The 24,677-nt window shown below is 50.3% G+C and overlaps 1 protein-coding gene across 1 annotated transcript in view; it reads right to left on the reverse strand.

Annotated features, from left to right (window-relative positions):
* Positions 1 to 1,919: 1,919 nt before the first annotated feature.
* Positions 1,920 to 24,677, reverse strand: part of RIN3 (Ras and Rab interactor 3) — a 162,871-nt gene continuing 140,113 nt past the window's right edge. The window contains exons 11-13 of the mRNA XM_006879209.1: positions 19,416 to 19,547; positions 5,600 to 5,763; positions 1,920 to 2,240 (exon numbers count right to left, since the gene is read on the reverse strand). Of these exons, the coding sequence (XP_006879271.1) occupies positions 1,920 to 2,240; positions 5,600 to 5,763; positions 19,416 to 19,547 (617 nt within the window). The remainder of the gene's footprint in view (positions 2,241 to 5,599; positions 5,764 to 19,415; positions 19,548 to 24,677) is intronic.

The raw sequence follows: 24,677 nt of genomic DNA on the forward strand, positions 1-24,677 counted from the left end.
TCTTAGGGATGAACTAGTTTGCTTTCCTAGCAGTCCATAGTATATTCAACACTCTTCTCCAGCACCACAGCTCAAAGCCATCAATTCCCCTTTTATCATCTCTAGTCATCTTCCAGTTCTCCGATGCACAGCAAGTAATTGCAAAGACCATGGCCTGTATCAGGCAAACCTTAGTTTCCAGACTGACATTGTGGCTATTCAGGACTTTGGAAAGGTCTCGGACAGCATACTTTCCCAATGTAATTTGTCTTTTCATGTCCTGGCTGCTGGTACCAAGAGCGTGGTTATTTTTTTTCTTTTTTAGCCAATGTTAGATGGATCTTAGAAGAAATCAAAGAGTACCAGAGGGATGTTTATCTGTGTTTCATTGACTATGCAAAAGCACTGGACTGTATTGGTCATAATAAATTGTGGTTAATCTTGAAAATGGGAATCCCAGAACACTTAATTGTGCTTACGGGGCAAATACCAAGTGTGCCATCATGGCTTGTGGCCCTCACACCTCTGACACATGGCTGTGGTCACGGACCCCTTGCTCAGGCTTCTGAGGAGAAGCTACTTGTATCCTGGACCCCAGGGCCTTCTAGCTGCCTCAGGCCAGTCTAAGGGAGACTTGGCTCACTTAAGTTTTCTCCAAATAGCTCACCAGTCAGCCTCAGTCTCAAACTCCGCTTTGACCTCCTACTAGTGATGTGGCCCAGGGCAAGTCACTTCACCTCTCTTGAGCCTTGATGTCCTCATCCATAAACACCTTTCTCGGCTGCTGTGAGGATCACAAATAATACAGAACAAAGACTATGAACCAGGTACTGCAGGGCTCAGCACACCTCACCAAGGTGAGGCCCCATGTGTCCCCTTCCACCTCCCAGGAGACAGAGGTTTCCAGATGGCCAGGTCTCTGTGCCCCTCCTACTCCTAGGGGGTCTCACCCAGGAATAAACAGCCCCTCTGCCCAGGAGAGAAGGGAGCAGAGGTGAAAAGGCTGAGGATATGGGAACACAGAAGTGACAAGGCTGAGGGGCAGTCAGGCACCAGCACCCTGAGGGCCGAGGGGCGCCCAGGAGTCCCCGGGAAGGTGCGAGCCCTTTCAGAGGACAGACCGTTGGTGCTGAGCGGGGCTTTTCTTACTGCACAGCTTCAGCAGTAATGACAGGAGATGCTGTTTCCAAAAGGGTTTTTATTAGACTCTCTCCAGAGTTAAGCCTCACAATGGCTGCAGACCCCGGCCTGTCCGCAGGGGAAGGTCCTGTCTGCCCCCGAGATGAAGGTACAACTCCTATGTGTTTGAGGAGCTGGCCTCATTGGGGGCTTGGACTATGGAAGGCAGGCTCAATGCAGTGGGGGCTGTCTCCCCAACACACTCCCTGAGAGACACTTCTTAGTGATCTGAACATCCCAGCTCCAACCTGGAGGGGTGGACGTGGCAGGGGTCAGTCCTAGGGAAGGATATGAGCCCATTCTCGAGGCACCAAAGGTGAGGCTGGGCACAGAAGTGGCAGGTGATATGTACGAAGAGGGGTCAGTGTGGGCTTTCCTGCATGGCTGGAGAGTCCCGTCCATCTCTGGGCTTCAATTTTTCTCTTTGGCTAGTGAAGAAGTTCGTCTCAGTGGTCTCCTAGTGCTATGCCTTTCCCTCAGGAAGCACCTTTGGCTGCTGCTTCATCTTCACGACTGTCATAGGAGTTGGCCTGTGCAGATTCAGAGTGTGTGTGTGTGTGTGTGTGTGTATGTGTGCGTTTATGTGTGTGTGTGTGTGTGTCCATTTGTGCACCAGTGTGAGCTGGGTCAGGCACTGGGCATGTGTGTGTACAGTGTGTGTGGCTGTGGGTAGAGAGAAGATAAGCAAAGAACGCCTGGCCTGTCTGTCCAGTCTTCTGCCTGCACTCAGTCTCTGTAACCACTGCCACCTGGTGGGGGCCTCACAGGAAGTTGGGCTCTCGCACCACAAGGCAGGGTGGGCTCCCACTGCCCCCACCGCCGTCCAGGGGTCGGTACACGAAGTGAAAGTCAAGCTTGGGCTCACACCGAAGCAGGTAGCCCTTGATGCGGTGGGGCAGTGCGTCGTCCGCCAGCTGGAAGCAGCGGCCATCCACCAGCACGAAGAGCCGGTGGTCCTCAGGCTGCCCCACCTCGAATTTCTCCGCACACTGCTCACACAGTGCCTGGGCCGGTGTGTCTGCCCGGGACGCTAGTGTCCGCGACTGCTGCTCGGGCTCCAGGTACGACACACAGATGAAGTCCTGCAGGGTGAGATGGGGGCTGTGGTTATCCCAGGGACCAAGAGGACGGATGTCCATCTCACTCCACCCGTGTGATGGGAAGTTGGGCCAGAGGTGAGGAGCTGTGACCATGGACAAGCTTTGCTGCTCTTGGCAAAGGCAGAGGGTAGAGTGGCTGTGAAGCTGGGTCCTCTCTGACTGTGGCTGCATGACCAGCTGTCAGTGGGGTGATTCCGGAAGATCTAGGTGCACGACCAGATGTCAGTGGGGTGAGATGTGTCTTTGCAGCATGGAGTCAGTGCGCCCCCTGCTGGCCACACCAAGAGCTGACCATCACTCCCTTCTCCCTGTTCTCAGGATGCCATGCTGGGCGTGGAGGGCAGTGTGAATAACACCAGAGGTGCAGACCTCACCCCCAAACACCCCATGGCTCATCTGGGGCAGAGGGAACAGCTCAGCACTTTTGGTCTCAGAGGAGGTGCAGGCAGGGCCATGGAGGGCAGGGGACAGGAGGTGGCCAGGCAGAATGGGGGTATAGGGCAGTGAACTGGGCCTCCTGCACAAGCAGTATGGGTGAGGGGAGGGCTGGGCACTGGAGTGCTGCACCCTCACAGCCTGTATCAGCTCTCCGCATACCTAGCTTTGTTTTTGTTGCCACTTACTTGATCTCTCCGAGCCTCCATCTCTTCAATGGTAAATTAGGGTAAGGCCAGTCCTATGTCATGGCTGTGAAAATGCATATGAACCAAGTCCGGAGCCTGGAATACAGCCTCCACTCTTTCCCCAACCACAGGCTGTTGTTGCTTTTAGGTGCAGTAGAGTCAAGTATGACTCACAGCGACCTAATGAACAACAGGTCTGAACCCTGTCCTGTCCTGTGCTGTCCTGACCATCTCCAACACTTGAGCCCACTGCTGTGGTCAATGGCCATCTCCTTGAGGGACAGGAGCTGATATAAAATGGTATATGACTGCCCCCTTGAGGAAGGAGTGGTAACAGCATGTCCATGTGGGTTCCACATATCTCAAGAATGATGACCACAGCTTGGCCAGTTTGAATGACTGAGGCCCTGTGCCAAGAGCTTCAGGGGGATCGCCCATTTCTTCCCAGAGAAGAAAAGGTCTGCTCACACTCTCTGAACATTTATGCTGTCCTGTCATCTCTTAATCCCTTTTAAACTCTCTCTCCTAAACTAACTCAGTCCCACAAGGATAAATACTGGGTAAGACCATTATTGTAGAATGAGTATAAGGATCCAGGAGGAGTAGGAGAAGCTGGAAGCAGAGGGATGTAGATATATATGGCGAAGAGGGGATTAATCATTAGATTGTACAATTTGTTGAGGGGAAGTGAGGGAAATGGAAAGAGTTTGTTCTAATTTGTATTAGAATTTTGTAAATAAACTTTTTTTTAAAAAAAAGCTCTTTCTCCTAAGTGGGTTAGTACCCACTTCTGACTCACAGAGACCCTCCGATGGGTCTCCAAGGCTGTCAGCCTGTAGGTGAGGAGACTGCCCATCTTTCTCCCATGGGGATGCTGGTGGATTCTGAACACCAGCCTCTTGGCTGCACAACACGTAGCAAACCCTCTCTCAACCAGCTCTGTACTCTCCCCCAAGGTCCCCAGGAGCCTGAACTGACCAGGTGACAAGTTAAGGACCCTGGAAGGTTCTTAGGTGGTGTGAGTGCTCTGCACAGCCTGAATGTGTCTGGTCTCGGAAACTAAGCCTGTAGTACTTGGATGGGAGACCACCTGGGACAGAAACAAAAGGAAGGGCTTTTCTTCCTGGAGCGCTGGCTACTGAACATTTCTCAGTATGCCCTGTATGGGGGCTTTGACCATGTGGCCTTCATGGGGGATGGGTATCACCGTGGCATCTTTGACCACACACCTGGGTCTCCCTGTTCAGGGTCACACAGTGAGTCAGCACAGACTGAGATCGTCAGCACAGACTGAGATCCACAACTTGGGTCTCCTGCTCCCAGCCCTGGGCTCTGCCCACTACAGAGGGGCCTGGATTTCTTGGAAGCCAGGAGAGGGTTTCCAGACAAGCTCCTCCAGGTCCAGCGGAGCTGTTTAACCAAAACAGCTGGAAAGTCTGGGGCTGTACCTGGCTCTAGTCCTGTCCTTGGGCAGGGCCCCCAACACGGGTCCTTTCATGCAATGACAGTTAGTCTGGGGTGCTATCTGCTGTAATGGGGGGAAGAGCAGTGGGAACACAGAGAAAGATGTAGAACCCAGCCTCTGGGTGGTGGGCGAAGAGGTCAGGGAAGCTTCTAAAGAGGTGGGACTGAAGAGAAACTAAGCTGTCTTAAAGGACAGACAGCAGAGGCGGGGAAGAAGGAAGATGGGGCAACATGGCTGAGGAGAGAGGGAGGGGGCTGAGTGTGGCTGCTGTTATTGTTGCTAGGTCCTGTGAGTCAACTACAATGCATGATGGCCCATATGGACAACAGATCTGAACCCTGCCCTATCCTACGCCATTTGTACCACCTCTGATATGCTCAAGCCCATTGTAACAGTCATTATGACAACCTATCTTGTTATAACTAGGGAATCTGCTGTTAAGGACCTCTCCAAAATGTTAAAGACCAAGGATATCAGCTTAGAGACAAAGGTACCCCTGATCCAGGCATAGTCTTTCCAATTACTTCCTATGCATCTCAAAGTTGGATGGTGAATAAGGATGGAAGGGATGCCTTGTGGTGTTGATGAGAGTAGCAGGCTCAGGAGATTGTGATTTGATGGAACTGAGGGGTGTGTGTGTGTGTGTGTGTGTGGAGAATGTTGGGATGAAACAGGAGGAGAAGCTTGAATCCTGAGTTTGTATAGAGATGGAAGCCCCTGAAAGCAAACAGTTAACACAATGGGCTGCTAACAGAAAGGCTGGACATTTGAATCCACATAGAGGCACCTTGGAAGAAAGGCCTGGTGATCGACTTTGGGAAAATCAATCACTAGATAATGAAACACAATGGAGCACAGCACTACTCTGACACCCCCGAGGTCACCATGATGACAACTGGAATAAAGAGATTGTGGACAGGTGGGGCACTGGAGGGGGCAGGACAGTTGGAGCAAGGAGATGCTTGGATGGCGGCTGCATTTGTCCAGGGACAGAAGGGGAAGCATTCCCTGCAAGGATTCATCTCCACATTCCTCCCTTAGCATTATTTTCTGTCCATCTAGAACATGTGAGTGGTGATTCCTCCAGCTCAGCACCAGGAAGCGCTGGCCACACACTGGCCAGCAGGACCAGGCCCCTTCCTCTCAGTACTCCGATGGTCAGGGGGCCCAGGTGTCATGACTCCTGAGCATGGGGGCAGGTGGCTTTGGGGGACTGTCTGGGGCATGGGCCCTCCCTCTGTCCCCTGCGTCACCTGCACGGAAGAGCGGGAGGCTCGGGCCTTGTTGAGTGTGCGCCTCCGCTCCCAGCGATGGATGGAGTCCTGCACCTCCACGCTCAGCTGCCGGGTCACCGTGATCTTGTCGTAGTTTTTGATGTGCTCCAGGGCACCGTAGGTGGTGGTCAAATAGTAGGAACCTGCAGGGACAAGGGTGTGGAGGCTGGGTCAGGGCTTCTTCCAAATCCCTCGAGTGGTCCAAGGGGGTCTCCAGCCTGGTTCCTCCAGTCGGCAGGAAAGCTTTCCCTTGCCTCCGGGCTTGGTCCACCGCCTCCCTTTACGCCCAGCACCTCTGGGCAGCATCACATACACTCTCTAGTCTCCACCTGCACATCCACCACCTCCAGGATGCACCACTTGGGCCCCGCCTTGCCACACAATCCACACCCACAGTGGAGGCCTCAGCCTCAGCGGGAACGCCCGGAGGCCCCGCCCACCAGGTGGCCACACCCCCGGTGCCCCACCCACCTCCTCAGACCACACCCCCTTACTCCACCACCACAGGCCACACTTCTGGGCCCTCCCACCACTTCCAACCATACACCTCCACACACCAACACTGGCTCCTGCCCATCACCCCAGACCACACCCCTGGACTCCCACTGCCTCAGACCACACCCCGGGCCCCGCCCACTGCACAGGACCACACCCCGGGACCCCTGCATCAGACTACAACCTGTTACTCTTCCCCCCTGGGCCAGCCCACTGCCTCAGGCCACACCCCCGGGCTCCACCCACCAGAGGCCACACCCCCGGGCTCCACCCACCAGAGGCCACACCCCCGGGCTCCTCCCGCCACTTCCAACCATACACCCACACCCATCCACACACACACACACACACACACACACACACACACACACACACACACACGAACCCTGGGTCCCGCCCATCACCCCAGACCCCGCCTCCCTTGTCTCAGACCACACCCCTGGGCTCCACCCACCGCCTTCAACCCTACCCTGAAACACCCTCCACACATCGACACCCTAGGTTCCCCCCACCGCCCCAGACCACATCCCCACTGCCTCAGACCACACCCCAGGTCACCGCCCACCGCACCAGACACCCCTGGCTGGGCTCCACCCACGGCCCCATACAGCTGCTTGGATGGAACTTCCTGAATGGCCAGGGTTCTGCTCAAAGTTAGGTACTGGTTTCCACATTTGGAAGGGAACTCTGGCTTTTTTTTTTTTTTTAAAATTTCAATGAACATCTACAGAGATTTTGGACTTCCATTCATTCATTGTTGCACTTTTCTCCTCGCCCACCCCACCCCCACCCCCTGTTCGCTCCTCTCCTTGAAAAGCAAAAGAAAAACTCCTTTATTGGTACACAATCCCCCCCCACCCCCCCCCCACCCTGAGTATACTCCACTCTGCAACCCTCATTCTGGACTCTTATGATAATCATAATGCCCTAAAATAGATTACTTTTAAAATATTCTCTCCCTCATCGGCTTCAATGCAGTAAACATAATTGATCCAGTTTTTCTCAGTCTTACCCCCACCCTGATGTCAGCCTCATTCTACAACAGTGGCACCATATAGTATTTGTCCTTTTGTGACTGAGATATTTCACTCAGCATAATGTCCTCCAGGGACCCATTTTGAATAATATTGCATGAGTTCCTTGTTTTTCAATGCAGCGTAGTATTCCATTATGTGAATATACCACAGCTTCTCTATCTATTCGTTTGTTCACGGGCACTTAGGTTGTTTCCAACTCCTTGCTATTGTGAACAAAGCCGTGATAAACATGGGTGTGCATATATCTATTTATATTGTACACAGGCATTTTCTGGAAGGATACACAGTGAACATGCCCCCTTGGACGCCTTCAGGGTGGGAGAGGAAGTGGTTGGGAGAGAGTGGCCGGCAGGAGAATTCTGAGTCTATCTATACAGATCATACATATACAAACATAATGTTGCTTAGATAGGAGAATGGCTTAGTTTGTAAATGTCATCTGGGCGGACCAATCGATAGAAAAGGGTATTATGCACAATATAATACTATGTTGCATTGAAAAACAAGGAACTCATGCAATATTATTCAAAATGGGTGATCTTGGAAGACATTATATTGAGTGAAATATCTCAGCCACAAAAGGACAAATACTGCATAATTCCACTGTTGTAGAATGGGACTGACATCAGGGTCGGGGTGAGACTGAGAAAAATTAGATAAGTTATGTATACTGCATTGAAACAGATGAGGGAGACAACAGTTTAAAAGTGATATATGATTGGGTATTAAGGTTACGACAAGAGTCCAGAATGAAGGTTGCAAAGTGGAGTGTACTGGTAAGGGGGGATTGTATACCAATGAAGGATTTTTTCTTTTACATTTCAAAGAGAAGAATGAACTGGGGTAGGGGTGGGCAGGGAGAAAAGTGTAACAATGGATGAATGGAAATCCATATTCTCTGTAAATGTTAATTAAAATTAACAAAATAAATTTTTTTCTTTTTTTAATTTTATTATTTTTGTGTGAGTGTACCGTCAAATCAGATCTGACTGGTACAGGAGGAGATTGTCCCTCCTTCCCCGGCAGAGCATCTGGTGGATTCGAACTGTGTGCCTCTGGGATTGTAGTTGCAGCTCCTTACCACTAGGCCACCAGAGCTCCCCTGACAAAATAAAATTTAAAAAAAAAAGAAAAGGGTATTATGTTCGGTAGAAGAGAATCCCTTTGCAACCCAAACCTGAAGTTGGCTGATTCTGACTCACAGACACCTGTACTTATTGTTGGTGGGTGCCATCAAGTTGACTATGACTCATAGTGATCCTATGAACAACAGACCTCAACACTGCCCTATATCCCGTGCCGCCCTCATCACCTCTGCCACACTGGAGCCCACTGGGAAAGTCACCGTGTCAATCCGTCTTGTTGAGGATCTTCCTCTCTTTCTCTGACCCTCAGCCTTTCCCAGCATGATGCCTTTCTCCCAGGACTGGTTCCTTCTGCCTTGTGCAAAGTCAGCGAGATGATGTTTCACATCCTTGCCTCTAAGGGACACTGGTTGCATTTCTTTCATGACAAACTGGTCTGTTCTTCTGGTGATCTGTAAACCCCTCAGGACAGAGTGAAGTGGTTGCTAGGCTTTCCAAGCCTGTCAGGCTGTTATCTCCACAGAAAGAAGCCCTGGTGGCGCAGTGTGCAGCATGTGGGCTGCTAACAGCCCCTCCTGCTGTTAGAAAGACGGTGACTTCCTGCCATGAGCGTTCAGAGCCTCCCGTCCAGACCTCTTGGAGTGTCGTCACGAGCCAGACCAGCTGGACCACAGTGGGCTTAGTTTTGGGGTTTTAATCTTCATGGACATCAACTATCACAGCTTTCTCCCAGGGAGTAGCTGGTGGGTTTGACCCAGCAACCTTCCAGCCAGAAGCTGAAGACTTAACCACCTCGGCAGCAGGTAAAGGGTTAGGGAAATCTTCAGTGAAACGAATTGATACTGTAGCCCCAACTATGTGCTCGGTCATAGAAAAGATTCCAACGTCACCACCATGACTTGGAGCGTACTCCACAACCAACAGAGACGCTCCAGTGGCCTGGTGGGTAAGACACTGTGCTGCCAGTCCAAAGGGAGGCGGTTTGAATCCACCAGCTGCTCCAAGGAAGAAGGATGGGCCTTTCCTCTCACGTGGTTTACAGCCTCTGAAAATTCCCTGGAAGGTCAGCTGTCAGTTGGTTTTGACTCAATGGTACATAGCTAGAAACTCACTTTTGCAATTTTCTTTTTTCTTCTTCTTTTTTTATGTAAATTTATTATTAATTTCAGTAAAAATGTACAGAGACTTTGGATTTCCATTCATTCATTGTTGCACACTTTTGCAATTTTCAACCACAGTAACTATTCTAAAAAATATTTTTTAGAAGTTGATATAGGAGAAAATGTAGTGACCATTATACTATGTTACAAGCAATTTTCCAAGATTTAAAAGAAGTAAAATGAGTGTTTCTTTCTCCATTTCTTTTAAGTTAATTCACACAATTGAATGAAAATTCTTTATAATTTATGACCTTTCACTCAAAAACCCAAAACCTCCACAAGTAAAAAAAGTCATTCATAAAAAATTTAATACATACTTATTTTTCTAATAGCCAGTAAATTATAAAATGTATTCCTTAATAAATAACAAAGATTAATAAAATAAACAGGTAATATTATCTAAAGACCCTTGCTTCACAACTTGTACATACCAAATTCAAACAATTAAAGTCCTAAATGGGCAAACTAAAATTCTTGACAGATAAAAGCAATGCTATCAGGCTGAGTTATCAACAGTGAATTAGTTAAAAAACAAAAACAAAAACAAAACAGTGAATTAGTTCATATAATAATAAAAGTAAAAACAAAAAATAAATAAATAAATAAATGAGACCTGATAAAAATGAAAACTTTTGTTCAGGAAAAGGCTTTATCAAAAGAATGAAAAGACAAGGTATCTATTGGAAGGATGTCTTCATAATCCATATGTCCAGAAAGAATCTATTTAACCACATTATATTTAAAAACTTAACTGCTTACCAATAAAAAAAAAAGACAATCCAATCATAAAACAGACAAGTGACCTGAGTAGCCATTTCTTGAAAGAAGACCTTCTGATGTCCACCAGACACATGGGAAGATGCGTGGTGTCATCTTCCCTCAGAGATGCAAATAAAAACCACAATGAAACCCCATTTCACTCCTATTAGAATGGTAAAGACACACACACACACACACACACACACACACACACACACACATACACACTACCACCACCAAAAAGAAACAAGATAGCAAACGTTGGTGAGGATAGGGGGACACTGGCACCCTTATCTGATGCTGTTGGAAATGCAAAACGGTACATCTGTTATAGAAAACAGTGGTAATTCCTCAGAAAACCAAATGCTACTACAAACACACTACTGTGTGACCCAGCAAGTCCATTCCTCGGTTAAAGACCAAAGACAGGCAAGCAGAACTCAAAGAGGGGCCCGCACCAGTGCAATGCAGCACTGTTGACAACAGCCATAGGGAAGAACCAACGAAATACTCATCAACAAATGAACGGATCAAAATGCGGTCCATACATGCAACAGAACACAACGTGGCCAGGAGGAGATGACATCGTGACACACACATATACTATGAATGGAGCTAGAAGACATGCTGAGTGAAATAAGCGAATCACAAAACGACAAGTACTAGATTACCTCATTTACATAAAAAGACAAGAAAAGGCTAATTTATAGAGCTCAAAGTTATCAGAGGAGTCAGGGGTGGGAGGGAGTGGGAAGTGGGAGGTTAACAGTGATGGGAAAATTGCACCGATGAAGGCAGAGCTGCAGAGCCAATTACTGTAATCGCCGTCAATAAACGGTGCATCTTAAAAAGCTGAATTTGAGAAAAGAAAAGTTTGAGAAGCACTAACAGTAGTAGTGCTCAAAGGTTGACAGTTCAAACCCACAGAGCAGCAGAAGGATGTCTTTGGAAATCACATTTGTTGTTGTCATTATGTGCCGTTGCGACTCATAGTAACCCTATATTCAATATCCCTGAAACCTGCTCTAACCTGCGCCAACCTTCTTATCTCTGACACACCTACCCCGATTACCTCAGTCATTGAATCAATCCATCTCATCGAGGATCTTCCTCTCCTGCGCTGTCCCTCCACCCTCCCAAGCATGATATCCCTCTCCAAGGACTGATCCCGCCTTGCAACATGTCCAAAGTGTATCAGACGAAGCTTCAGAATCCTTACCTCCAAGGAGCAGTCTGGTCTCACCCTCTCTAGGACAAACCTATTTGTTCTCCTCTGGTCCAAAGTATATTAAATACTCTTGTCCAGCACCACAGCTCAAAGACATCAATTCTCCTTTCATCATCCCTAGTTATTGTCCAACTCTTTGATGCACAGCAAGTGACTGCAAAGACCATGGTCTGAATCAGGCGCACCTTAGTCACCAGACTGACATCGTGGCTCTTCAGTACTTTGGAGAGGTCTCTGACAGCAGAATTTCCCAATGCAATTTGTCTTTTGATTTCCTGGCTGTTGGTATCAAGAGTGTTGACTGTTGAGTCAAGCAAACTAAAGCTGTTAAAAATCTCAATCTTCATCGTCTAGCATGATGTTGCCAATCGGCCCAGTGGTGAGAGTCTCTGTTTTCTTGATGTTGAGCTTCAATCTATATTTAAGGCTGCGGTCTTTCACGTTCTGCCATGTATCCATGGGATAAGGACCTGGCTATCTGTTCTCATAGAGATTACAGCCTAGAAAACGCTGTGGGCAGTTCTATTCCATTCACCTCACTAGGAGGTGGAAGCCAACAGTTAAGAACAGCCACCTTCTTGAGCCTCTTCACGTTAGAGACACAGACATTGGGTCCCAGAGCCTCCTCCTGGTCTATTTCCCTTGGGCTGCGTACAGCTCTCCCTTCCACTGTCTAGATCTCTGTTCCAGCTCTTTAGGTTCCAGGATAGTGGTAGCAAACTGACAGGAGGCAGATTCTGCCACTAACCGACCTAACACTCATTCTCCCCTTCTTCCTAACTAACTGAACCTTTTATTTGGGGAAGCAACATTCAGCTAACAATGCCCACTTCTCAGACTCCCTTGCCTTTCAGGGGAGGGAGGCAAGCCAGGGAATCCTCTTCTGGCTACTTGGCTGTAAGTGGAAGTCTGTGGATGGGGCACCGAGGAAAGCCTTTAGAAAGAGGCACAATGAGCTGATAAAGGTTTCCACCTGTTCCCCTTACTCCTGCCTGGAGTGCAGGGGTGTATCTGAAGGCACAGCAGCTGTCTTTTAATCAGAGGCAAAAAGCCCAGGTCAGCAAAGTAGAGGCAGATTCCCGACGACATGTACCCACAGAGAGGCTGCAACACTGGGCTCAAACACTGAAGAAGTCGCAGAGCTGAGCAGTGCTTCATTCTGGGGCCACCGAGGGTGGATGTGCATCAGGACGGATTCTAAGGCACCTCACAACAGCATCACACGTCTATTGGTAACCTGAAGGAGATGCTTTGAAGGATCCTGAGCTTCTCTGGTGGAAAGGAAGGAACCCCAAGCCCCACCATACCCCCTGGCTTGCCCTAAGCCCTGCTTTTCATGTATGGGGGGGGGGGCCCTGACCACTCGACTTGCAGTACTTGTCAGCACCACTAGATGGCAGGGGCCCCTACAGGGACTTTGGGAGCCGCCTTTGGGGCTATGCGGTTCTTCACACCCTCCCATGCAGTTCCATTGCCTCTGAAAACCCACTGGAGGGTCAGCTGTGGGTCGGTTCCAAGACGGCGACACACAACAACTACAACCACCATCTCAAACTGACTCACAGGGTCAGTTGAACTGACTGCACAGCTGACCCTTCAGCAGGTTTTCAGAGGCTGTAAATTGTATAGGGGAAGACTGCCCATCTTTCTCAGCCGGAGCAGCTGGTTGGTCCAAACCATGTGACTCTGGGTTGGCAGCAAAGCTAGGCCACCAGAGCTCCCCGTTCTATGGGGAGAAGGAGTAAATGAACCAATGATGGGGGCAGGGGTGGAGAAAGGTGCTCTGCTGGTATAGGGTTTAGGGAGTTTCCTCACTAACCCAAAGGCCATGTCTCTTCGTTTGTTTGAATCCACTAGCAGATCCTAGGAAGAAAGATGGATGGGCTCTTCCTGTGTGATTTACAGCCTCTGAAAATCTGCTGGAGGGGCAGCTATGAATTAGTTCAGATCCGACGGCGATGAGTTTGCAGTTTGAGTTGAAGGGGAAAAGCCACTACCTTGGCAAGGTGTTAACTCAGCGTGACCTGCCCTCAGCCAGGATGTCAGGGGATGTGGGAAAGAGGTTACAAAGTCACTTCTGGGAGAGGTCGGGGTTTCTAGTTGATTCTGCCTAAGTGTCCGATCTCTGTTTAGCTCATGATGGGTGGGCACCGGCTCTGCTGAGAGCTGGGAGGGAGGCTAGGAGGCTGGGTCCTATAGACCCAGTGTCCACACCCACCCTACACCCCAAAGGAAGCTGCCATCCCTTATACCTGATAGACCTGATGCACAGAAAGAGGGCCCCCATCACTAGTTCTCTGCCAGAGGGCAGCACTGGGAGCCAACCCCGAGCAGAAGAGCCTCCATGTGCAGGCTGCTGGGCTTGCAGGCTCTGTGCTGAACACAGAACCATCTGTTCACATGGATGATGGAAGCTCCAGGCAGGGGCCGGCCCCACCCACACCCCGGAGTTACCTCTGTGGACCCCCAGAGCACCTGGTCAGCTCGGAAACCCCACACCCAGCCAAGTAACTTCCCTCTTCCTCACCACTGAAGTTCTGGGACCCGTCACAGATCTCCTGAAGCAGAACAGGCACAGAATCTGTCTCCCAAACTGCTTCTTCTACTCACGTGATTAAGAGTTCCCCTTGAATTTGATCACTGTAAGTTCCCAAGCCAGGGTGGCCGGGGCCAACCCCCTGAAGGGATTTCTAGGCACAATTCTCTCCTTCCAGGAAGGACTCCTCTTTCCATCTGCACCTCAGAGGCTGAGGAGATGCATCCCCTGTGTGCCACCACCCCCTGAGAGGGGAGGTCCCGCAGGGACACTCAAGACACCTGAGCCCTCCTGCTCCAATCCTCTGCCCTTGGACTTAGACATGTGAAGATGGGGTCTGATGGCTGGTAGACTCAGAAGGCTGAAGCCCCTCCCAAGCTGCAGATCCCTCAGCCATGAGCTTCACAGAAACTCAGTCAGCATCACAGCCACACCCAACCCAAACCTCTACTGACGGACAGGTGTGCTGTGCATGAGGAGAAAGAAGCAGGTGGGAATCAAACCAGGATCTCCCCTTGTCAAAGGCGAGAATTCTACCACTGAAGCACTAATGCCCCATTTGTATTGTAGGTAATTGTCTCAAAAGTACATAAAGTAGCCTAGAAAGCAGTGGCCCTTCTGCTTGAAGGACTCATCATTCCTACTCAAATCCCAAGACTTCTGGGAACAGGAAAGAGGACTCTAGGAAGCTGTGGAGTAGGGCGGGGGCACCCATGAGGACAGGACAGCTGGGACATGGAGCTTGGCCACTGGGCTTTGAGGCTGCAAGGCCTCAAGCTGAAGACGGGGCAGGCATCCCCATGCCCAGTGTGTAGCTGACCGTTGCTGAAAAGCGTCCAATGCCAGACTGCACAGAGCACCCAGTCGTCCCACCATCCTTTGTCCCAAAGGGCTTTCATGGACACTATCTCTTAGATGTCACAAAACGCTGTGGGGTCAGCTGTAAACTTCTAACAGGATTCTACGTAACGGCTTACCCTCACCACCAACCGCAGTGCTGTAAGCAGCGCAAATCTAACATAGAAAACTGGAAACAGAAAGTGACAAGCAATGGGTCACTCTCCAAGCTCAGCCTCCCCGGTTTGGCTGAGCTGATGCAGACCCCTTTCCGCTCCCATGCCCCTTCTCCATCCCCCCAGCTGACTTCTCAACACCCCTGACGAGTTCAGATGTGTAATTACTTCCTTTGCCTATGTGTTTAACAAGTAGAAGGTCTGACGCCCCATCCTCCACCCCATCAGAAGGAATCCCTATGGAAAAATGAACTGGCTATCACCTGACACGGCGGGAGCTCTCACTGCATGGATGAGGGATGGATATCTGCTGCATAGATGAGAATGTGATGCACGTATAAGTATCTGTTGGATGGATGAGTGGATGGGTATTTGCTGCCTGCATGAGTGGATGAGCATTTACTGCACGGATGAACGGATGTCCTTTGCTTGGGTAAACATTACAGTTTTTGTGATCTTCTTGTTGATTTATCAGAGCCTTTTACATATTAAGGCTGCCAGTTCCTGTTGTGCCTATCTGTGGGCACCCTTCCTTTCCCTTGGTTTACCGTATCTTCTTCTATCAATGGCAATATTTGAAATGTAAACTTTTAACCTCTTGAGGTTACATTTATAGCAGCCACAAGACCACAGGGAAGATACCTGTTGAGGAGTCCTGCCGGTAGGATGCTATACATCTCAAGGACTAGTTCTAGGAAACAGCGACCCAGGTGTTAAGGGAAGGTGCAGGAAGAAAATCTGCTCACAGTCCCTGACTCCCGGTGCTCCCACCTCTCCCTGCCCCCTCAGGTCCTCCTGCCTCTCCCAGTTCCCCATCCCAGGTCCTCCTGCCTTCCCCAGCCCGCCACTCCCTCCCCAGGTCCTGCTGCTTTCCCCAGGTCCTCACGCCCCAGGTCTTCCTACCTTCTCCAGGCCCCTGCTCCACCTCCTCACGCCCCAGGTCCTCCCACCTTCCCCAGCCTCCGCCCCAGGTCCTCCCACCTCCCCCAGCCCCAGTCCCAGGTCTTCCCGCCTCCTCCAGCCCCCTGCCCCAGGTCCTTCTGTCTCTCAGTCTTCTTTCCCTTTCCCTCAGGCTGGTGAGGCCATAGGAGTTCAGGGTCAGTGCTGCCTAGGGACTTCAGTCCACCTTCTCAGCCTTGAAATGCCTTCATTTTTATTTATAAGACCAAGACCCATGAAGGCCAGAGGTGGGGCCCCAAAGTGCAAGGTGCAACTGAGGCGTTTGTTTGTTTTCATGACAATACCAGCCTTACCTGTCTTACTTATACTGTTACTCATGTGCCTGGCACGCGGTCTGGTACAAAGAAATGGATTACTGGCTCCTGACTGGCGATAGATGGGTTACAGAAGGACAGGTAGCTGGATACAAGGGTAGGTGGACAGATGAATGGATGGATGAGCAAATGGGTGGGTGGACAGGTGGATAAGTGGATGGATATATGGGCAGATGAATGGATGGACAGATGAGTAGATCAGTGAGTGTATGGATAGGCTGATGGATAGATGGGCAGACAAGGGAACAGGATTATTGGTGAATGTGCTAATAGATGGAGGAATGAATGCATGTGTGGGTAAGCAGATGTGTGGATATACGTACAGGTGGCTGGATAGCTGGATGGGCAATAGCTGGATGGGCAATGGATGGATGAATAAACGGAAAGATGGACGAATGAATCTATGGATAGATGAATGAGTAGATGGAAGGATGGGTAGATAAATGAATGTGAAGATAGATGAGTGGGGCACTGGATGGTTGGGTGGAGAGGTGAATGAATGGATGAGCAGAGAGATAGGTGGATGTGTGAGTAGATGGCTGGATAGCTGTATGGGTGATGAATGGACAGATGAGTAAACAGATGGATTAATGGATGGATGAATGGGAAGATAGATGGATGGCGAGATGAATGGACAGGGAGATAGACGAGTGGTGAATGGATGATTTGGCAGAGAAATGGATGGAAGGATGGATGAGCAGATAGACGGGTGGACAGATGGCTGGATAGCTGTATGGGTGATGAATGGACGGATGAGTGTACAGATGGATGAATGGATGGATGAATGAGTAGATAGATGGGTGGGGAGATGAATGGACAGGGAGATAGATGAGTGGTGAATGGATGATTTGGTGGAGAAAAGGATGGATGAGCAGACAGATGGGTGGACAGATGGCTGGATAGTTGGATGGGTGATGAATAGATGGATGAGTGGACAGATGGATGAATGCTTGAGTGGATGATGGGTAGATGAATGGATGAGGAGATGGATGAGTGGGTGAATGGATGGTTGGATGGAGAGGTAATGCATGCATGAGTAGATGGGTGGATGTGTGGGGAGGTGGATGGATAGATGAATGGGCAGATGAATGGATGGCTGGGTGGAGAGGTGAACTAACAGATGAGTGGATGGATGGGTAAATGGATGAATGAGTGGACAGGTGGATAGATGGATGAATGGACGGATGGGTGGACAGGTGTATGGATGGATGAGTGGATGGAGAGATGAGTAGATAGATGAGTGGGTGGATGTAGGGATGGGTGGACAAGTAGATGGATGAGAGGATGGATGGGTAGACTGATGGATGGATGTGTAGATGGTAGATAAGTGGATGGGCAGATGGATTAGTGGGTGAATGAATGGATGGGTGAAGAGATGGGTGGATGGATCAGTAGACATGTGGGTGAATGTGTGTGTAGGTGGATAGACTGGCAGATGAATGGCTGGATGGGCGGATAGGTGGATGAATGGATGAGAAGATGCATGGATAAGGAGATGGATGGATGGGTGGATGGATGGATGGATGGTGAGTGGCTATGTGGGTGTACGTATGGATATACAGACAAACAGGAGGGCAGATTGATGGGGTGTATGTGTTACCAGGTGAATGGATGCTGGCATGCACTGGGCATTGCAGGATGGTCACTACACAAGGAAGCCCGGCATCTGTGGAATTCCTGGATCATTTGTTGGAAGACAGACTGTCTTGAACGTAGAAAAATAAATTTTCACTAAAGAGGCAGAGAATACAGTCCCTTGAGGTCTCAGAGCCGCAGCTAAAGTTATAATGTTGACAGTAAACGTCACAGCCTCAACATGCTTCTCTGAACTGATAGAAACTAACAGATCCACCCACATCCAACTGTGACCCCAGGGACTGGTTTATGCTGAACATGCAAAGAGATGCAAAGAGGATTGCTGGCCTCAAGGGTCACAGAGTCCACAAGGGACAGACATTTGGGCTCGAGGCTCCTGACCCATCCTTTGAAGTTGATGTCCCAGAGGACGACTTGTGCCCCTTGGAGTGGGTGCCTGGGCTGGCTGCACACAAAGGCCAAGGCCCAGGGAGCTCTAGGTGGGGGACGGCTGAGCGCCGTGTGCAGGGGGAAGTGGTGGGAAGGAGGAAAGGGGAAGGGAAACTGCGGGTGGGATGGTGTCATCCACGCCTTCGCCTTGGTCCTTCTGCCTGTGTAATTAGCCTCCCTGCTGAGTGTGGACAGTGAATAAGGATGACAGGAGAAGAACTGATGTCTTTGGGCTGTGGTGCTGGAGAAGAGCACTGACTATCGCATGGACAGTCAAAAGGGCAGACAGACATGTCCTGGAGACAGTCAGACTGCTTCTTGGAAGCAAGGATGGCGAAGCTTTATTGCACATTCTTTGGATGTGTTGTTAGGAGGGGCTATTCCTTGGAGAGGGGCGACATGCTTGGAAAGGTGGAGGGTCAGGTAAAGAGAGGAAGACTGCCAGTTAGGTGGACTGACAGTGACTGCAGAGTGTGACAGAGATGAGGTCGTCACAGGGCAGGACACAGTTCAGATCTGGCGTTCACAGGGCGTCTGTTGGTCTTACTTTACCCGAAGGCACCTGATATTAACAACTGACAGAGGGCCTGGAAAAGCAGAGGGTCAGGGAAACAGAGGAAGACCCTCTTTGAGGTGGACTGTGGTGACTGCGCACAGCAGAGATAGAGAGGATAGCACAAGATGTGACCAGGCTTCCATCTGTTGGTTACAAGGTCATTATAACAACAACAACAACAACTGCAGAGGTCCTGACTCGGGGTTGGAAGAGAAGGCAGCAGAGTCCCCCGGAGCCTCCCTCAGTCCAGAACTGACCGTCACATCACCACTGATGCGGCAGCGGCTGCCCACTGCTTCTGCCTGTCCTCACACTTCCAGCTCCCACTCTCCCCCTCTGCAGAGAATGCCTCTCCCCTTCTTTATCTGGCGAGCTCCTATTCATCCTTCAACACTCAGCTCAGGTGTCGCCTCCTCCAAGAAGTCTCCCCTGACTGCACAGTCTACGAAACGCACTCCTGTCTTGGCACATGTGGCACAGCAGTGTCGTTATCCTCATTCTATTGGCCACCTCTCCTGCCAGTCCATGCACATGCGTTCGTGTCCCCAGGAGTCTGTCCCCCTCCCCTCCCAGGGGTGCTCGGACTGCCTGGCAGGGGATCGGGCAGGGTCCAGGGCGGCGACTCACCCTCGCCCAGCTGCAGCGCGGGGTCCATGAGCTCCATCATGTACTCCACGTTAAGGAGCATCTCTGTGAGGTTGCTGCGGGCCAGCACGTACATGAGCACCGGCAGGAAGTCGTCGGCCCCGTAGGGCTTGCCTGGGAAGAGAAGGAGGTAGAGGCGGTGAGCAGGGGACCCTCAGTGTGAGCTGCTCCCGGGATCCCTGAAGGAAGGACCTGAGGGTTTGGGGGTGTTTGTGGGGGGGTGCCCACTTCTGGAGAGAGGAGCCTTTCTGCTCTCGTGGCTGGATCAGCCTCCCTGGGGAGGGGGGAGACAGAGCAGGCTTAGGAAGACAGAACTGAGAAAGATGCCCTCCCTGGAGTGAGCAAAGCTTCAACCTCTTCCCCTTTCCTGGCTCCTGAGAAAACAGCCTGCTCGGCTCATGGATCCACCCAAGAGCCTGACGCCGACGGCCCAGGAAATCCTTCTGTCCTCGCGAACACATGTCCTCCTCCCACTCTGCAAAGCAAAACCCAAGGCCAGAAATTCCACAACTCAACCTTCTTTTGAGGAAAGCAGTGCCCTTTCCAGAAGATGCACATTAAACATGTACATACCCCTGGCAGGAATACCTCACCTTGTGTTGACACAATGGTCATGGGTTCGAACCCACCCTGTCTCTCTGTGGGAGAAAAGGCTGGGTAACCTCTGTCTGGAAAGATGCTGCCTGGGAAACCTTCCGGGGCAGTTCAGCTCTGTCCTAGAGAGTCACTATGAGTCAGAGCCGAACTGACCGTACACATCACAACCTTTGTTATGGGAGCCTTGGTGGGGCAAGAGGTAAACACTCGCCTGTTAACAAAAAGGTTGGTGGTTTGAAACTACTCTGTGGTTCCACTGGAGAGCAGACCTGTCAATCTGCTCCTGTCTGTCACCTTACAGGGAGTTTGGCTCAGTCACATGGGGTCTCTGTGAGAAGGTGGTATTAGAGCCTGGGGCACCTTGACAGTAAAAGGCAGGGAAGGGCATGCAGAGGGGACCCTAAAGGAGAAAAGTGTAGATGTAGAAAGAGGGGCCACCACCAGAAGATAAAGGTAAACAACCCAATTGCAAATGGGCACAGGCTATCAACAGACACTTCACTAAAGAAGACATTCAGATGGCCAACAAACACATGAGAAAGTATTCAAAATCCCCAGCTCTAAGAGAGATGCAAATCAAAACAACTATCAGATATCATCTCACCCCAGTCAGAATAGCAAAATTTAACAGAACAGCAAACAGCAAATGCTGGCGAGGTTGTGGAGAAACTGGAACCCTTATTGACTGTTGGTGGGAGTGTAAAATGGTGCAGCCACTGTGGAAAGTGGAATGGCACTTTCTCAAAAAGTTGGAAATAGATATACCATTTGACCCAGCAAATTCCACTACTGGGAATTTACCCTAAAGAAACCAGAACTGCCACCCAAGCAGATATATGCACACCCATGTTTATTGCAGCTTTGTTCACAATAGCAAAGAGTTGGAAACAACCTAAGTGCCCATCAACAAACAAAAGGACAGAGAAGCTGTGGTACATTCATACAATGGAATATTACGCTGCGTTGAAAAACAAGGAACTCATGCAATATTATTCAAAATGGGTGACCCTGGAGGACATTATGCTGAGTGAAATATCTCAGTCACAAAAGGACAAACACTGCATGGTGCCACTGTTGTAAAATAGACTAACACTGGGTTTGGGGCGAGTCTAAGAAAAGAGGGGATAAAAAAATGTATACTGCATTGAAACAGATAAGGGAGAGAACAGTTGAAAAGGAATATATAATTAGGTATTATTTTCATGACAAGTAGTGTCCAGAATAAGAGCTGCATAGTAAAGTGGACTCGGGGGCAGGAGGTAGGGGGAATTATGGAACAATGAAATAATTTTTTTTTCTTTTTAAAGAGAAGAGCTAACTGGGGGGGGGGGAGGAGATGTGCAACAATGTATGAATGGAAATCCAGTCTCTGTAAACTTTCATTAAAATATCAACCAAAAACAGAAAAGTAAGAAGAGGGGCACACAAGATGCCTCCACAATTTGGCAACAGGCTGGCTCCGAACTACCATGCTGGTCCCCAAGCCACCTCAGTTGAGTCTCCTTCTAACTACATCCTGCACTAATCTTTGGCTGTTTCCAGCCGTCCTCCCAAGGCCTGCCCTCCCAATGTCCTGAGTCATCTCCATCTCTGCTCAAGAACTATCAATGGCTCCCCATTGCCTAGCGGGGCAAGTGTGAATATTTCATTCTTGTCTCCAAGTCAACCCAGAGCGGAGTGCTGTCGGGCTCTCCCGTGTCATTCCTCCTACTCTCTACCAAGCCAAACTGTCTCATCGAGGATTCCAGGATGGATCACCTACATCCTGCCTCCTGACTTACCTCACCTACCTGCCTGCCAGCCCTCCCCAGCCCTATCATCTCCCATGCAACCTTCACATGCATGTGACATTTTACAAACACGAGACCAATGACTTCCTGAAATAACTGTGAGGTGGGTTAAGGGTCCCTCTTCTGCCCACGGTGCCCATTTGGCAGATGAGGAAACTGAGGCTCCTTGCCTGGGGTCGCATGGCTAAGATGTGGGAGACCTGGATTAGAACCCGCCTCCCCATACTCGTGCTGTTTCAGAATTCTTCCTTCTGCTGGCGCCTCCTCCACGAAGCCCTCCCAGACTGTCTCGGTTCCTGGGCTGTGACTCTTCCCGCGCCCACAGATGTGCTGCCTCCATGTTTCCCACGTGGCCCCCACCTGCTGTATCGGGGACGCTCCTTGCACACCTCACTCCTCTGTGCCTTTCCACCCAAAGCTCCCTGTGACCGTGACCCTCCCTACCTGCCCGACTCAGTTCCTGTCCACGCCCACACATTCTCAAGCATGGGTGGCCTATTGCTGGGAAGCTTCTCTTGCTGTTGTTGTTAGGTGCCATCTAGCTGACTCCCAACTCATGATGCCCTCAGGAGAGAGCAGAATTTCCGGTCCATGGAACCAAAGGTCTCTCCAGGCTTCATCTTTACAGGAGCAGATGGCCAGTTTTTTCTTTCTCCCTCAGAACTAAGACCTGCATGGGCTTGAACCATCAACCTTTTGGTTAGTAGCTGATGCCTAGCCATTGTGACAATAGGGCTTCCTCATTCCTAGTGAGGCTATTGTAAAAATCTGTCCCTTTCTTGGACTGTGAGCTCCCGAGGGCAGGGGCAGAGGCCAAGTGGCCCTGAGCAGGCCAAGCTCTCTGAGCTTTGCCCTTAGCCTTGGGCGTGAGATGCTGAATGCTGACCATGGACTGAGCTGAGTACATGGTATTTTCAACTGGGTACTGCACTGTCACACCCATGTCCCCAGGGGATCAGAGCCAGTGGAGTGCTACTGAGGGCTTCAACTACCCTCTAAAACTGGGTGGGAGGAGGATAAAAATAAAACCGCTCTGATGTGAACCCTCTGTGAGTTTCCACAATGGCCAATCACCAACTGCTGTTGTTAGGGAATCTTCTCAAGTCTTAGGGACCACAGAGGACAGAGCAGGGCTGCCCCGGGGGGTTTATGAGGCTGTAACTTTTGCCATAGCAGACAGTGACATCTTTCTTCTGTGAGGCAGCTGGTAAATTCAAACCTCTGACCTTTTCAGTTAACAAGTGCGTATTCACCAGAAAACTCACTGACATCATCGGATCAAGCGGATTCCCACTCCCACCTGTACTGATCCGAGAGGAGCGAGTGGAATGACCTCCTAGGGGTTTTGAAGCTGTTAAATCTTCTCAGGAGCAGACTGCTGCATCTGTCTCCTGTGGAGCTGCTGTAGGGTTTGAACTACAGACCTTTCAGATAGTAGTTCAACACATAAAGCATGACATGCCCAAAGCCAACACACAGGGCTAGGAAGGAACTCACACGATGGGCTCCCACCAGCCAGTGTGAACTGACAGAAGCCCAAGTATCATTAAGTCCAACTTCATTGAGAAACAGGGGTTCGGGGTGGGGGGTGGGAGGAGGAATTGGCTCGTAGTACCACTGTCGCCAACTGTGCAGCTGGGACTAGAATAGGGCCTCACGGCTCTGGCATGGGCAGGAAATGCCCACTCGCACCCTCTGGCTGACAGCTACTGTCAGACCTGCGTGAGCTTCAAGCATCATTAAATGTACTGGACCCCAGCTGGTCCTCCAGGACAGCCCAGGCTTCAAATCTAAATATCTGTCGTGTGAAGCCCAGGCCGTGGGCACAGCCTGGCCGTGGGCTGTCGTGTGAAGCCCAGGCCGTGGGCACAGCCTGGCCGTGGGCTGTCGTGTGAAGCACAGGCCGTGGGCACAGCCTGGCCGTGGGCTGTCGTGTGAAGCCCAGGCCGTGGGCACAGCCTGGCCGTGGGCTGTCGTGTGAAGCCCAGGCCGTGGGCACAGCCTGGCTGTGGGCTGTCGTGTGGAGCCCAGGCCGGGGGCTGTCGTGTGAAGTCCAGGCCGTGGGCACAGCCTGGCCATGGACTGTCGTGTGAAGCCCAGATGGCACCGCAGCTGCAAAATCCTCCCATGACCTCAACACCTGTCTTGCCTGGATCAGCGCTGACGCCCACGCATGAATTCCTCCCAGGCTGCAGCCTGCATTTTCTGATTCTTTCTGTCTGCTTTTGTTTTTTCACCAAGTCACATCTGTTTGTCTAAAGTATGTATCTGGGGAGGTGGCTGTCCATGACAGAGCTGGCTTGGCCTCTGACGGAGCCCCCTGGGTGGTGCAAATGGATAACATACCCACTGCTAACTGAGAAGTTAGGGTTTGAATCCACCCAGAGGGATCTTGGAAGATTGACTTCTGGGAAGCGAGCCACCGCATGCTCCAGGGAGTACAGCTCTGTGCGGACACACGGTGCTGTTGTGAATTAGAACTGGTATATTCACACAATGGAATACTATGCTGCAGTGAAAAACAAGGAACCTGTGAAATATTATTCGAAGTGGGTGACCCTGGAGGACATTATGTTGAGTGAAATATCTCAGTCCCAAAAGGACAAATACTGCATGGTGCCACTGTTATAAAAGAGGACTGACATGGAGGTGGGGGGGGGAGACTGAGAAAGAGGGGATAAATAATGTATACTGCACTGAAACAGATGAGGGAGAGAACTGTTTAAAAGGGATATGTGATTAGATATTATTGCCATGACAGGAGTCCAGAATGAAGGTTGTTTAGTGCAGTGGACTTGGGGGGAGAGATTGAACAACAATGAAAGAATTTTTTCTTTTAATTTTCAAAAAGAAAAGC

This window comes from Elephantulus edwardii, unplaced genomic scaffold, assembly GCF_000299155.1.
Source record: "Elephantulus edwardii isolate Elephantulus edwardi_28Jun2011 unplaced genomic scaffold, EleEdw1.0 scaffold00002, whole genome shotgun sequence".
Taxonomy (NCBI): domain Eukaryota; kingdom Metazoa; phylum Chordata; class Mammalia; order Macroscelidea; family Macroscelididae; genus Elephantulus; species Elephantulus edwardii.